General features: G+C 42.9%; 1 protein-coding gene across 1 annotated transcript in view; it reads left to right on the forward strand.

The window, feature by feature from the left end:
* LOC143585712 (putative caffeoyl-CoA O-methyltransferase At4g26220) overlaps positions 1–12,838 on the forward strand; it is a 32,441-nt gene extending 19,603 nt beyond the window's left edge. Inside the window, exons 2-4 of the mRNA XM_077067438.1 lie at positions 1,949–2,042; positions 2,356–2,487; positions 12,548–12,838. Coding sequence (XP_076923553.1) covers positions 1,949–2,042; positions 2,356–2,487; positions 12,548–12,838 — 517 coding nt within the window. The remainder of the gene's footprint in view (positions 1–1,948; positions 2,043–2,355; positions 2,488–12,547) is intronic.
* The last annotated feature ends 3,281 nt before the right edge of the window (positions 12,839–16,119 follow it).

Consider the following 16,119-nt stretch of genomic DNA (forward strand, 5'->3'; position numbering starts at 1 on the left):
CGTTAAGCCGAACTAAAAAAAATAAAAATATACCACAACAGTCCCAAGTTTCAACCACTTATGTAATAGATTGTACTCCACCATTGTTAGCACACACAACATTTGCCCAAAATCTCCTGATGTGAGATTAATACATTGTTGGATAAATTGTGAGTGCCTAATCAATCTTTGATCTTACAGCATTGTTAGCACATATGCTGTGATCCTTCTGAAACTCTATATTTGCGATTTAACATGCAGTCAACATTCAACAATCAACCATTAGTAAAAGTATAAATTCAAATTAATATACAAATTAAAATTAGAATATAAATTTAAACTTATCTAACATTCAAAATGAATCCAGTATAACAGTTTGTCGTTATATCACCCATTGTTCAAAAATAAAATAGTGATTAAACGGAAAATTTCTTGCATAACCAAAAATATTAAAGTTATGAGATGCGAAAAAATACGTGTTTTACTTCGACAAAAACAATAAAAACGACTCTAGTTTGGATAATACATATAGGAGTATGATGTTGTGTGGTCGGTATCAATTCAGTTCCTCATGATTCCGGTACAGTACTGACACAACACTTTGTGTTGGTAACATGCATTTGTTACATATATATACTTATACTAGCTTAAACCATGTACTACATGGTTATTAATGAAAAACGGTTTTTAATAATTAAGGGAAATATAAAAAGAAAACTTATATACTGTTATTGGAGTAGTTGTACTGCAATGCTTAAAACAATTTAAAAAAAACAATATATTAATAATTTACTATATTTGTTGTTGTTTTGGCTAGTAAGTACATATATTTAAAGAAAAACATTAACACATAAAAAGTTAAAATTAATAGGAAATGATTTAACATAAATACAATATAACCAACAGTAAAATTATTATGTATTATTAATAAGTTGAAGTTTGTATTTAATAATTATTAAATAACAAGTAAATGATTAATGATTTTAGAGGTTTAGTTGATTTCAAATTAAAAGAGTTATGACAATTGTAAAAGCATTATAGTTTTTCTTAATAATAAACATAACTTTTTATTTTTTGAAAAAACTGAGGCCACAAAGAGTTTTGGTGAACAATTTTTTTTTTGTTTTTTATTAATGTTTTTCTAAAACAACTTCATTGTGCATTAGAACATCACACCCACCAATTTGAACACTACCATTACTCTACTCTGGTCAGAGTATGTTGTATTAACTAAGTTCATGCTGGCTTCAAAGTTAATTTGGCATGGACGTTCGGCCTGGAAACCATAATCATTGTGTCACTACAAGAGCAGCACTTTCTAGCGTAAGTGCGTAACACACTGTGAGACTAAAACTCGGATGAATTCAGGATTCAAAATGACAACCTCATAGACGTAGCTCAAATACTAATTGTCGATATCCATCTAAAATGCTACAAGTGACGATTGAATTTCAGTTTCCATTAAAGATCTCAAACTTCCAACCACTAGGCTAGCGGTGAGGGATTGTTTTGGTGAGGTATTGTTTTCATAAATAAGTGTTATTTTTTTATTATTATTTTCCAGCAAAACAATTTCATAAATAGGTGGCCGTCCTTAAATAATTAGATAAGCTTGTCGGTAAGCATTATTGTGATACTTTCGTATTAAAATAAAACATAAACCAGAACTTGTTGATATTCTCATCAAATTTGGATATACTTCATGCCATAGTTTCATTATTAGACTTCTTCACAAATGTAACTTACAAACACACGACCATTAATGGCAGAGCTAAACACAACGGCTTATTGCAAACTCATGAATTATACAAGGTATAGTTCACAAATGAATCATAATTCCTATATTTTTCTTCCAGTCTTCACCTTTATTTGTTTTTTATATTTCATAGGGGATCGGTCGTCCCCGTACCACAAGAGTAGGTCTGCTGGTTTTGTGGATATAGACACTTTAAATATTCCTTGATTTCAGGTCTGGCATGGGTACCGCACCCGATGCAGGTCAGATGATTGAGATCTTGTTAAAGCTCGTTGGCGCGAAGAAAACAATTCCTGATGTTGGCAAGGTTTGTAAATTTGATATTCATGGTACTTTTTTATATTCGGTAGTTTATTATAGAATATATTAACTATAGTCGTTTTTGAGATTTCAGATGCCCCATATGAGTTAAAAAAAAAAAACTCATCTATATAATTTTTGTTTAAAATAAAGTATATTCTGAAATGAACTTATAGTTATGAAAAATGGCTTGATTAAGTTGCCTATAGTTTAAAAAAGGGTCTAATTTCTTAGTGATTTAATAATATATATAGAGACATACACAATTAAAATTCCAGGCCCCGCCTTGCAGACGACTATGATTTTAATGCTTTATATAGATTGTAGCGATTGATATGAATCGGGAATCGTATGAGATTGGTCGTCCGGTTATAGAAAAGGCTAAAGTGGAACACAAGATTGACTTTATCGAATCGGAGGCTCTACCGGCTCTTGATAAAATACTAGAAAATGTATGTTTTCGACTTGAAGAAACACTAACCAGACCCCGGACAGATTACCGGTAACCTGGGGGTTGGAGAGATGTTTCCCACGAGGGGTTAGACCCTTGGAAGATGGTTCTTCTGATAACCTGCAAAACAGACACCGTGAGCTCGTCACTGAGAAGGGGGGGGTTCCTCCTTGTGACCACCCTCCGGCGTGAGAATCAGACTAGATTGCTCTTTAAATATAAAAGTATATTAAGAGATTGCTAGAGCAGATATCAGGTATATTATGATGATAATGTAATAAGATATGATAAGATGAGATGATCATACCATTTGTGGTATTTATAGCCGAAGGTAGGTTTCCAAGGGGTTTAGCCGGCCCAACACGCTACCAACTGTAACCTATGCACGTGCCCTGCCTGTGAGTGGTGGATAGGTAGCGGCTGACACAGAGCAGGCGTGTCGTGCACTCTTCCTCTTCTGCCAACTACAGGCTAGGCACGTGGTATGGCAGGAGTTGGTGGGTAGGCGGCGGCTATTGGTCACAGTGCTGTGGCGTGCTGTCTGCCATGCTGCTGTCAGTGAGCTGTCGCATCTCTGATCAGATCTTTTGCCCATACCTCGTCAGGTACAGTAAAAGATCCTTCAGTATACGGACTGGCTTATTTGGGCGGGAGTATTCCCCCTCCCGCCTCTGTGCGGGATTGCTCCCGGCTTGGCTCATTCCTTCAGGTGACACTGAACGATTGAGAGCTAAGTGCCTTGTGCGTGTAGCCATGCTGCGCGGGTGGCCTTCCCTAATGGCTTGTATCCGAGGCTGCGGGGACAGGCGGAGTCCTTCACCATTGGGAGGCATTTCCTGCGGGACCAGCTTGCGTACTGCGCGTAAGGACGTCACGTCTCTGAGCATGGTTGGTCCTGCGGATCCAGTTGGTCTCTGCGCAGACGTCCCTGTTTAAGGTGAGTCTTGCGGGTCCAACTGGGCTCTGCTGGGACCTACCTCTTCAAGTCCCCCCAGTCCAATGTTCTTCTCATGAGTGTTTAATGAAGTGAGGTGAACTTTTGGACTTGAGCAAAGGGTTTTGAAAAGGGTTTTGTAAGGTTTTCCATGGGGATTCTTTCCGCGGAAGTCCTTGTCACTTGCAGAAATGCCCGAGTTTCCTGCTTGGTCTTTGGGTATGATGCGGGTAGGTCTGTAACCTCCTCGCAAGTCAGGAGCATTGAGTCCCAGTTGTATGTATTTTCCATGAGGTTTTGGCAGTTTTGAACATAGTGATCAATTATGTTAAGACCACCAATTCCATCCTGGAGCTTCAAACAACGTAGTTCTCGATGTTCCCGCTATGCGGGGATGCTATTTCCGTTTCCGCAAGCATTGCCCAGAAGATCCTTCTTGGTTTCAATTCCCAGCGGAGCGCTAGGTATGTGAAGGGTTTTGCCTTAACACTGTACCTGCGCTCGTCTTACGGTTACTTTACTCTCAAGGTATTCCTGGCGTCAATTCCCTGCGGGTGCTAGGTATGTGAAGGGTTTTGCCTTAACACTGTACCCGCATCCGTCTTACGGTTACTTGTTCACCAAGGTTCTTGGCTTCAATTCCCTGCAGGTGCTAGGTATGTGAAGGGTTTTGCCTTAACACTGTACCCGCAGCCGGCTTACGGTTACTTGTTTGCCAAGGTTTATTTGGCTTCAATTCCCTGCGGGTGCTAGGTATGTGAAGGGTTTTGCCTTTACACTGTACCCGCATCCGTCTTACGGTTACTTGCTTGCCAAGGGGTAAGGGGTATTTTCCCGCTTACTTTTTAATACTTTCGAATTTTGAATTTTGAAATTCGAAGAGTTGGTGAAAAGATAAACCTCTGAAACGTCGTGCGACGGTTTCTTCTGACTGTGTCAGGACGTGCAGGAAGTTATGGTGACGTGACAGAACATGGTCATTCCAGTCGCTTTTTCAGGCGCGTGGGAGCGATTTTTCGGGCGCGTGGCCGCGAAATTACTGGCACACGTCCTTTCAACAGCTGTTGCCAGCTTGCTTTTTGCCACGTGTCATAGTTATATTGCACATTTGATTTCTCTCTCCTCCGCATTAAATTCACCGCATTAATTGCGATTACTATATAAAGGGGGAGAGGGTTATTTGCAATTCACACTTTCCACTTTCATCTCTTCTTCTCAAGTAATTTCCGGCGAATTTTTCTGTTCAGTAAAGCATTACCCTGAAATCTCTTTTCGTCTTTCTTCCACCATGTCTTCTCATGATGCTGATGACCAGAAGACTGCTGGCGAATGCCAGTGCTCTCTTCCTGTCGATCTGTACCAGTATATCATCAGGAAGTTCATGCTCGAGTCTCTCGAGCCTGAGTTTCCTGAACCCCACCATACTGTGTACGATGCCCCTAGTGGCAAGATCGGGGTTTATGCTGCATTCTTTGTCTACGGGAACCTTAGGTTTCCGTTGACAAAGTTTGTGTACCGTGTCCTAGAGAGGCACGGTGTGCACCTGACAGAGGTGCACCCCATGGCCATTGCCAAGGTCCGGCACTTTGAGTGGGTGTGCCGGATACTGGGCCTTGAGCCCCTCGTTGATCGCCTGATGACCTTCTATACATGGAGGTGCATCCAAGGGTGGTACACTCTTACAACCCGTATCAAGGGTTTAAAGATTTGTACCACCGAGCGGAGTCTTCGCTCATGGAGAAGAGAGTTCTTCTTCATATCCGCTCGCGCCATCCCCATCGCCATGAAGTTCAAGAATGGCCAGGCGCTTCCGAACCTTCCCGCCCTCAACTACGAGGAGGCGGAATGGTTCTCGAAGATTTCCAGGGTCCAGTCCCCGGTTTTCCGTTTTCCGGAGTCGGCGATGGTGATGTTGGGGATGAGCCGGGTGTGGAAGGCGGCGAATGCGGATAAGGTTCCGATCGTCCTTGAATATGGTTCGAACTCTGTCCCTTATGGTACGTCTTGTTTCATTTTGCTGACTTCGATTTTTACTAACTTTCTTGCTGATTTCAGAGGGGAACGATCTTCAGTCGCTCCTGAACCCGCGGGAGGAAGATGGTCCCGCGCGGATGGGTACTCGTGCTCTGGACGAGAACGAGTTGCCCATCTTAGAGCAGACCGCGGGTCGGTTCGTGGAGGTTTACCCGCCAGGCCAAGAGATCCTGAGCCACCGACGGCCAGGTAAGCCTATCTTCTACCCTGAACCTCTCAATGCTGTGCCTGCTGCTGGAGTTCATGACATTTCTTCTTCTGAGGAATCCGCAGAAGGTCCTCCACTGGTGCGGAAGAAAAAGGCTGCCGTCGGGAAGGGCAAGGAGAAGGTGGCCTCTACGGCCGACCCGGTAGTCCTATCTGACTCGGAGTCAGATAATGCAGAGGTGGCGGGGAAGCCCGGTGGTGAGGAGACCACCGCTCCGGAGGCTGCAGGTGTTACCTCCGGGGAGGCAGCGACGACGACGGTTACCGGTGTCAAGAGGCCGACTCCATCGGGTTCGCCCCCGCTCGTCCGTGCGTTCAAGCTCAAGAAACCCCGTGAGTACCCCCATAATTCTTGTCTAGATTTGTTGTTTCAAATAAATTTTTCTAACACTTTTGCTTGTGCAGGTGTGGATGTTGACGCATTCCAGGGTGGAGTTGGAGCAAGTATTCCCCCGCCAATGACGGTAGGCTCGGTCAGCCTTCCCGAGGCGTCGACCCAGGCGTCTACGCCTGCTTCCGCTGGTTCCAGCCTTCCTGAGGCTGTTCCAGCTGAGAAGGTGTCTCCGCCGGCCGTGAGTGCAATTTTTACAGCATCTTTCACGGAGCCGGCGGTTACTGTTGCTGAGGAGGTGGCGCCAAACATGGCTACCACAGCGGCTGCCACTATACCTGCGCCACCGGCACCGACGGCCGGACCATCAGGTATGCGCCAGGCTTCCCGCCGATCTATGCCACCTTCCCGTCTGCCTGACCTGTTGGATGGATTTCCTTTAGGTTCAGGTGATGGGTTTGGCGGCTATCGGCCTGTTATTGACCCTACAGGTACGTAGGGTTCTTTTTCCCTTATATATTTTTATCATCTTTTCCTAACTGCCTTTGTTTCTTTTGCAGTGTCGGATTCCAATGAAGTGTATGTTCCAAGATGGAACATACGCCGAGGAACAACCCTTCGTACCCCTGTGGAGTGCGTGGACTGGGCTCGCCACGCTGCTCCTCATGGTGCGTTGGGGGAAGCCATGGCTAGCTACCAAGAGGGTAGGCTAACCAATGAGCTTCGGGTTCTCCAGGCCCGGACGCAGCCCCGCGTCGAGCTGCTTTGTCGTGAAAACGACAAGTTAAAAGCAGCTCGCGCCAAAGATGTATCTGAAGCGCGGGCTCTTCGGGAGGAGAACCGGCAGTTGGCCGCTGCCGCAGCCGAGAAGGAGAAGGCATTCAAGGCCCTCGAGGTTGAAGTCCAGGCGCGACTCGAGGCCCGCTCCAAGGCTGCCCAAGCTGTGAATGAACAGCTTCGGCTGGCCAAGGAGACTGCGCGAAACTCAACTGAGAGGGCTGCCAAGGCTGAAGCTGTTGTTGAGCCGCTTCGCGAAGAGAATGAGCAGCTTAAATGCAAATTAAAGGCTCTTCAGCATGCTCATGACGCCTTGGCAATGGAAGATGCCAAGAAGCTGCAGGAGATCCTTGACCAGAGGGGGGTGCTTGACCGCACTGAAAGGAAACTCAAAAGCGTCGAAGAGGCTGCCGCCAAGGAAGTTCAACTTGCCAACCTTGATAAAAACGGAGCCGAACGTGCTTACAAAGAAAGTCAAGCTACCCTCCAATGGCTGCTTCGAGAAGCGTTGCCTCAGGTATCTTTATCTTTTTCTTTACGCTTTCCGCTCGTAATTAGAAAATGTTCTAACTTGTATTCTTTTGTAGGTTGCGCGTCGGGTCCTTTCAGAGACCTCTTATGACGATGCGATGAGCGCAGCCCTCAACGCTTCTCATGAGGATGGGGAGAAGACTGGCTTCCTGCTTGGTCTAGGGTTTGCTGAGAGAGGCTTTCCGCCCTCCAACTTCCCTTTATTCAATGTTAATACTGAAGCTGCTTATGACCAAGCTGTGAACCAGTACGCTGCCTTCCCGCATCCAGTGGTGGAGAAGGTGAATGAGGCTGCTGCTGCTGATGATGGGCTAAACATCCTTAAGGCTTTCCTTGGGCAGCCACGCTCAGACGGTGCTGGTCCAAGCGGAGGTGGCCCTGAAGCCTGATCCTGAAGATCTCTTCCCACCGCTAGGATAGACTTAGCTTTGTATAGATTTCTTTTAGGCGGGTAGTTACCCGGCCACTGTTGTAATACATCATTGAAATATTAATCTTTTTGCGTATAAGACTGTTATTTCCTTCTTTGGGTTCCTTGCTTTATAAACTTATGACTTGCATGTTTAAATTAGCAATTTTCCAAGTGTTCAGAATAAGAACCTTTGAACGTGGTTGATAGTGGGTTAAAGTTTCGCTTCCTCCTTCGTGATTGTGCGGGTAGAACCGTCACTTGCACTTGGTAGGATGGCTAAACTTTAACTTTTATCTAACCTGCGTGCTGGTTTTTCTTACTTTTTTAGGATAAGTTAACCTTTGAACGTGGTTGATAATAGGTGTGAAGTTTTGCTTCCTCTTTCGTGATTGTGCGGGTAGAACCGTCACTTGCACTTAGTAGGATGGCAGAACTTTACCCTTATCTGACCTGCGTGTAGGTTTCTCATCTTTTGAGGATAAGTTAACCTTTGAACGTGGTTGATAATAGGTGTGAAGTTTTGCTTCCTCTTTCGTGATTGTGCGGGTAGAACCGTCACTTGCACTTAGTAGGATGGCAGAACTTTACCCTTATCTGACCTGCGTGTAGGTTTTTCTCATCTTTTTAAGAATTTTGTTTTGAACCGTTCGACGCGCGGTTGTCGATAGGTTAGTGTTCATTTTCCTTTCATGATTCATGCGGATAGACCGGCACTTTCATTTAATGGGATGAACTCTTTCAACTGACCTGCGTGAAGGTTTGCCACGTTATTGGGTTCGTGCGGGTAAGACCGCCTTCCCACGCAACGACTTCACGTAATGTGAATGTCGTCACCAGTGTTGGATAGTTTTAACCGTTCGACGCGCGGTTGTTGACAGGTTATTATTCAGTTTCCTTAATGATTCATGCGGATAGACCGGCACTTTCATTTTTGGGTGCTGAACTTTTTCCCCTTCAACTGACCTGCGTGAAGGTTTGTCACGTTATTGGGTTCGTGCGGGTAGGACCGCCTTCCCATGCAATGACTTCACGTAATTATGCGGTGAAAACCGGCATATTAGTGTCCAGAAAAGTATAAATGTGAAATCATCAGCTTCGATATTCTTAAAGAGAATCATTTCCATTAGAAGTGGCTCTTGGCCTTCTCTTTACAAATTGGAATTGATTACATGCAAACTGTGTAATTGAACTCCCTTCCATGTTGGGATGGGAGTGCCATCGAGCCGATACGCACCTGGTTCGGGATCTCGTTCTTTACGCAGCATGTAGTCTCGATTTTGAAGCTGGAATTGGTTCGTGTTTTCCCCAGCTGGGGTTCTATACGCACTCGCCTGCCTAGCTTTTATTTCGCCACGAGGTGCGCGAGCGTCCCATCTCTGACGAATGTTTCGACCATGTCTTTTACGTCTATGCATTCTTCAGTGTTGTGGCCTTTTGTTCTGTGATAGTCACAGTACTTGCTCCGATCAGCATCGTGACGATGCCGGATTACTGGAGGCTTTGGCCATGGGAGCTCCTCAGTAGCAAATATGTCAGTGACGCTTTTGGTAAGTGGCGTCCATCTGGAGTTCCGGTGCGGCTTTACATTATCCCTTTCACCCAATCGGTGCTGTAAGCCGGATGAGGTGTCAAAGTTTACCCTTGACTGCCAAATGCCTTGCTTCCGTTTTTTGTTCAATCGGGCGGTGAGGACGTTGTCCTCTCTCGTCCTCTGGGTGTAAAGGTTTGTGTTCTGCGGAAGGTCTCTACCCAGTTGCTTCTCCGTTTCCGCATAGCGTTTGGCTGCTGTCATGATGCCATCCCATGTGGATGGCATTCCATCTTTACCCGTTAGGGTGCGGATAAGCTCTGGGTCTTGCGCGCCCTGGATGAAGGCTGCGCGAACAAGATCCTCGCTGATATTGCCCAAACTTAACTTCTTTGAGTTGAAGCGAGTGATGAAGTTTGGCAGAGATTCATCTTCTTCCCGTGTGCATTTGAGGATTGTCCATTGCTCCTCGGTATACTTTCGCTGCTGGCTGAAGTGTTGGCTAAACTTCTGCTGGAAGTCTGCCCAGTCGTAAATGTGGTTAACCGGTAAACGATCAAACCAAGCCCTAGCAGCCCCCACCAGCGTCATTTGGAACATGTAACACCACGTGGGTTCCGTCCAATTGCTAACGGTTGCCCCCGCTATGAACCTGTTCAAATGATCGTCTGGATCAGATAGGCCGTCATATGTGCCTATGTTAGGCATTTGTTTAGCACTTTTCGGGGCAATTGCTTCAGCAATGTCCCTTGCAAATTTGGACGTTCCTGCATTTGTAACGTTTGGTCTGAACGTTTTAGAGAAGTCTCGTGGACTTCCATCTATGCTTTTTGGTTTGAAGGCTTGTCCAAAATGCCTTTTCGGTTGGGTTTCCGTTTCTTTACGCTTCCCTTTTGCTTTATGACGAGGGTTCGCGTCGGAGTCGGATTCCTCCGAGTCATCCTCCCAGTATTCGAATTCGTCGGCCTGTTGCACGGAACGCAAGCGTTCATTTAACTCAGCCTGGAATTCCTTTTGTCGTGCCTCCGCCCATGCCTTGACTTCGTCGAGAGTCTGGCGGGGGAGTCTTCGTTTTTCAAACTGGGTATCGGTGGATCCCAGTAGGCGGTCATTTACTGCACTTGCCCCTGCTTTAGTAAGTGGGGTAGTGTTCGTAAAATTTACTTCACTTGCTCCGGCTTCGGTAGCCGGAGTAGTGTTTGTAAAAACTGTGTTGCCGGTATTCCCCCCAATAGCTGGGGTTGTGGTTACCGGAATTTCTCTAACCATCTTTTGTATAAAGTTTTGAAAAAACTGGAGAAAATTGTAGTTCTAGCTTTATGCACGGATGGCGCCAATGAAGAAACACTAACCAGACCCCGGACAGATTACCGGTAACCTGGGGGTTGGAGAGATGTTTCCCACGAGGGGTTAGACCCTTGGAAGATGGTTCTTCTGATAACCTGCAAAACAGACACCGTGAGCTCGTCACTGAGAAGGGGGGGGTTCCTCCTTGTGACCACCCTCCGGCGTGAGAATCAGACTAGATTGCTCTTTAAATATAAAAGTATATTAAGAGATTGCTAGAGCAGATATCAGGTATATTATGATGATAATGTAATAAGATATGATAAGATGAGATGATCATACCATTTGTGGTATTTATAGCCGAAGGTAGGTTTCCAAGGGGTTTAGCCGGCCCAACACGCTACCAACTGTAACCTATGCACGTGCCCTGCCTGTGAGTGGTGGATAGGTAGCGGTTGACACAGAGCAGGCGTGTCGTGCACTCTTCCTCTTCTGCCAACTACAGGCTAGGCACGTGGTATGGCAGGAGTTGGTGGGTAGGCGGCGGCTATTGGTCACAGTGCTGTGGCGTGCTGTCTGCCATGCTGCTGTCAGTGAGCTGTCGCATCTCTGATCAGATCTTTTGCCCATACCTCGTCAGGTACAGTAAAAGATCCTTCAGTATACGGACTGGCTTATTTGGGCGGGAGTATTCCCCCTCCCGCCTCTGTGCGGGATTGCTCCCGGCTTGGCTCATTCCTTCAGGTGACACTGAACGATTGAGAGCTAAGTGCCTTGTGCGTGTAGCCATGCTGCGCGGGTGGCCTTCCCTAATGGCTTGTATCCGAGGCTGCGGGGACAGGCGGAGTCCTTCACCATTGGGAGGCATTTCCTGCGGGACCAGCTTGCGTACTGCGCGTAAGGACGTCACGTCTCTGAGCATGGTTGGTCCTGCGGATCCAGTTGGTCTCTGCGCAGACGTCCCTGTTTAAGGTGAGTCTTGCGGGTCCAACTGGGCTCTGCTGGGACCTACCTCTTCACGACTTTTCTTCTATATTCCTAATTGGGACTGAAAATGATAGGTTAAATTTACGTCTTAGTTTATATATTTGTACTTACATTTACATAATCGATAATATATAATAAACAATATATACAGTGGTGTTAATAATTGTGTCGGGTTAACGGATTGACAGGCTGAAATGTGCAACCCGAACCCGGCCCATATTATTATTCATGTCAAAACTTCAACACTAACCTACACACAAATAAATACAGATTGACACGAACAGTCGAACACGATCTGCTTAAAAACAAAATTGATATAAATTAGTGTCGGGAAAGTAAATGATTATTATTAGTATTATTATTATTATTATTATTTGAAAATTATTAAATATCTTGAAAATGATTTGGAAATTACAACTGTATCTTAATAGTTAAAACAGTTAACGAGTCAACCTGTTTTTATATGGGTCAACCCGAACCTAACTTATTTTTTAAAAGGATTGTGTTAGTCAACCCTAATCATTTTAAACGTGTCGTTTTAGTTGACCCAAAACATGTGTTTTTCGTGTTGGGTTCGGGTCGTTTCAAAAATTGCCGCCCTTGTGGCCCCTTTAAAATTGTGGGCCTATGAAGCCTTATTTTATTTTCAACACCATTACCAACTCTTGTGTTGAAGGCTAGTTACCTGGTTTTTGACGCACATCTAGCGCGCTTAAAAAGTGGGCCGTGTTTTTGCTGACATGCTTAATCTGTTTAGTTAAACTGGCTGATCCGTTAATCTATTTAGTTAAAAATCTTGACCCGCTAACCCGTTTATGACGAGTTTAACCCAATTTTTATAACCCACCAATCAAATTAACGGGTTTATAACTTGATTATGTTACCTGTCAACACGATTGACGTGTTTAGATAAATATGTTAAACTAGCCGTGTTCGACTTAGAGTTAGTGCTTTATACACGGATAAAGATATGGGCTGGATTGGCTTCATTTTAAGTTGTAATAAAATATACATACTATTGATCTTTCTTTAGCGTGATAATGAAGGAAGCTTCGACTTTGCTTTTGTTGACGCGGATAAGATAAACTATACCAACTACCATGAACGACTAATGAGATTGTTGAAGGTGAATGGGATCGTGGTGTACGACAACACACTTTGGTTTGGATCGGTAGCACAAGCCGAGTCATCAACAGATGATAGATATAAAGAGGGAAGAATGAACACCATAAAGTTTAACAAATCACTTGCACTAGATCCTCGTGTTGATATCTCTTTGGTTCCGTTGGGTGATGGCATAACCATTTGTAGGCGTCTCTGCTAGAATTTCTGAGTGTCATTTTAATTTTTTTTAAATAATTTCAGTGGTGAATTATAAGTTTTATGTTATTGGTGTATTAAAGCTAGGTTTGTGACGTTAATGTGACATGTAATGCGAACCGAACACGAAATTTACGGGCACTTTAGTCTAATTAAATTGTTTGCCTGAATGGGGTCAAGTCAATTTTTATGTCATGTTGGGTACGTATTTATGTATATCAAACTCAAAATTTAAATGAAGTTAACATACATTCTACAATTTAATGGCAATTGTTTATATATATTTTTTTAATTAAAATTTTAGTGTATTTAACATGCAAAAATAAAATATAATATCTAGTTAAACGGTCGTGCTCCTATCAACTCGCAAATATTTGAGTTTTGATTGTGTTAACATGTCTGATTAGATTTTCTTGTTCAACTCAAATTTCAAGTTTTGATGGATTCAACTTGAATACCCATGTACGAGCAAGGTTTAACACTAGAGTCGATTTTTTAACCATAGCCCGAAACCCGACCGCAACAAACCACACCCAAACCCGATAAATTAGTTACACGATGACTTTTCTTGGGCGATAACATGGTTCTATGAGAACTAAGCATGGGTGATAACTAATTGGCAATAACCTAGGACACACTTACTAGTTAGAAGTGAGACCTAGGAAAGAGCGATAACTCGACGGAAGTTAGTTGTTTAAGAAGATAGCTTTATAATATGAGTTTCTAAAGAAAAGGACAAAAGGTGATTGTGTAATGCTATAAGCCTATAATAACCATGAATAACATCAATCAAGGCCTACGAAGCTGGAGAGTCGAAGAACTAATGTAACATTTGACTTTTATTGAAATAATAAATAAAGGAGTTTTGTTATAATTTTGTGTTATTACTTATTTATTTTAAATAATAATAAGTTGAACGGTGGACTTAGAATTAAGAACATAGACTTATGAGTCGTTACGGGCTTGAGGTTCATGGGCTTTGCATATAAAAACATCTTAAACCTCCATAAAACCCTAGATCTCATAATCCATCTTTTTGTCTACACACACCCAAAACACACACACACACACACACACTCCTTTCTCCATACCACTTCTGGATCAAGAAGCAACAACAAGGATTTAGAATCGTTTGGTGTTCGCTGTGTCGTGTATTTATAGGAAATATAAAGATCAAACAAGAGTCAAGATTCTGATATGAACCAACCTCGAACCAAATCTGAACCGACCTCGAAATGGTATGTTTTAGTTAAAAAGGTTACGCGTTTAATGTCGGATTGCCATAAAAATCGGTACAATGCTAGATCCTGTTACGGTAAGTATTGAAGTTGCAAAATTTGTCATGAAGCGAACTGATCAGTTCTGTTCGGGTTGAATGAGTAGTGTTCGGTTCATTAAAGGAGGAGAAAACGAAGTTGGTTTTGTATAGAATTTAGTATGACACTAGATCGATGCGAAATGCTCAATAAAGTCCCAAGCTTTATGTAAACAAGATTAGGAAATCATGGATCAGATTTGGAAGAAAGTACAGTTTACAAATTGGCCCAGACTTGTAAATGCAAATTGGGCAGACTTGTAAATGTAAATTCGGCAGACTTGCAAATGCAAGTTGGACATACTTTTTTGCAAACGCAAATTAGGCATACTTGCAAATGCAAATCGGGCATACTTGCAAATACAAATTAGGCAGGCTTGCAAATGCAAATTGGACAGGCTTTCAAATGCAAATTGCCTAGTCTTGCAAATGCACATTGGGCAGACTTGCAATTGCAAATTGGACAGACTTGCAAATGCGAATTTGCGAATCCAGGATTTTGCAAAGCTCTAACTATGCGTAGTTGGTTAAGCATTCAATTAATGCTTATGTATATTAAAAAGTTACTATGCTTAATTAACGAAATGAATCACAATTAATTCAGAACGCCTTAGGATTCAGGTGAGTTTCTAGCCCCCCTCTCCTTAAACGTTTTTAGGACTCCGTGCATACTTTATGATATACATGCTTATGTTGGATTGTGTATCTTGAATATTAAATTATATATTTTTTATATATATTTTTTGGAAGAATGTTTGAATAGTAAGAACTTGGGAGCAAGCCTTTAGAAAACTCGTAAAGAATAAGTAGCAAGTCCTACTAATACTTGTGAAGAATAGGGAGCGAGCCATACTAATACTCGCGAAGAATAGGTAGCAAGTCCTCCTACTACTTATGAAGAATAAGTAGCAGGTCCAACTAATACTTGCGTAGAATAGGTAACATGTCCTACTAATACTTGCGAATAATGGGGGCGAGCCTTGCTAATACTTGATAAGAATTAGGGAGCGCCCCTTATAATATCTGCGAAGAATGTAGAATGGTAGAATGTATGAAAGTAAGAAAGTATGTAAGTGCAGGTTTGTGTAGAACAGTATCTTTGGATACGAATGTGTATGTGGTAAGCGTATAACCTGTGACTTGTTAAACTAAAACTCACTCAGCGTAGCTGAATTTTAGTATGCACGCAGGCAAATAGATTAAAGCAAATAGCTTGAGAAGCACACATGGCAGAAGAATAAAGAAGCTGGCATCTGAAAAAAGAAGTTATGATGTTTTGTGATGCTCGAACTTGAAAGACATGTTTGAATGTTTGTTTAAATTAAGAATATTGAGAGAATGGTTGAAGTTTTTACTATCCCAAAGTTTTAATTAACCCTGATTTTACAACTGTGTTAATGAGTAAACCCAACGTCAAGTAGGGCTGCTGGGTCCAGGGCCTTACAACTAATCATTCGGCTGCGCAAAACTTATGTCCAACTATTTGAATCCTTTGCAATCCAAGGAACCGAACCTCATTATGATGTTTTCATTAGTTTTTATCATCTTGAACTTTAGAATGGCCAGCTAATCGATTTATAGCTTGTTAGACATATTCAAATGGAAATTGGATTAGTAGCAATCTACATAAGCATTGTAAAGATTACCAAAGTGCATTTTCAAAGTTTCAAGTTGTTTTGTTTTGACAAGTATTGGGATTCGGGTATTGCAAAAGACACACAAGCACAAATAATACTGCAACCGAAGTAATAAACGAAGATGAATACGCGAGATTTGCGTGGTTCGGTCGGCTGACCTACGTCCACGGGCTGCAACCAGGATACTTTTCTTATTGCTTTCTGCCTCACTCGTGATGAGGAATTACAAAAAAAGGCTATATATATTTATAAATATATATATATATATACACAAGATTAGGGTTTTCTACTTGTTCACCAAGAAAACTAATATGGGCTTTAATTATAACAAAG

Source organism: Bidens hawaiensis, unplaced genomic scaffold (genome assembly GCF_021521415.1).
Source record: "Bidens hawaiensis isolate Kalapana, Puna unplaced genomic scaffold, B.hawaiensis_p1.1 tig00034150_1, whole genome shotgun sequence".
Lineage (NCBI taxonomy): Eukaryota > Viridiplantae > Streptophyta > Magnoliopsida > Asterales > Asteraceae > Bidens > Bidens hawaiensis.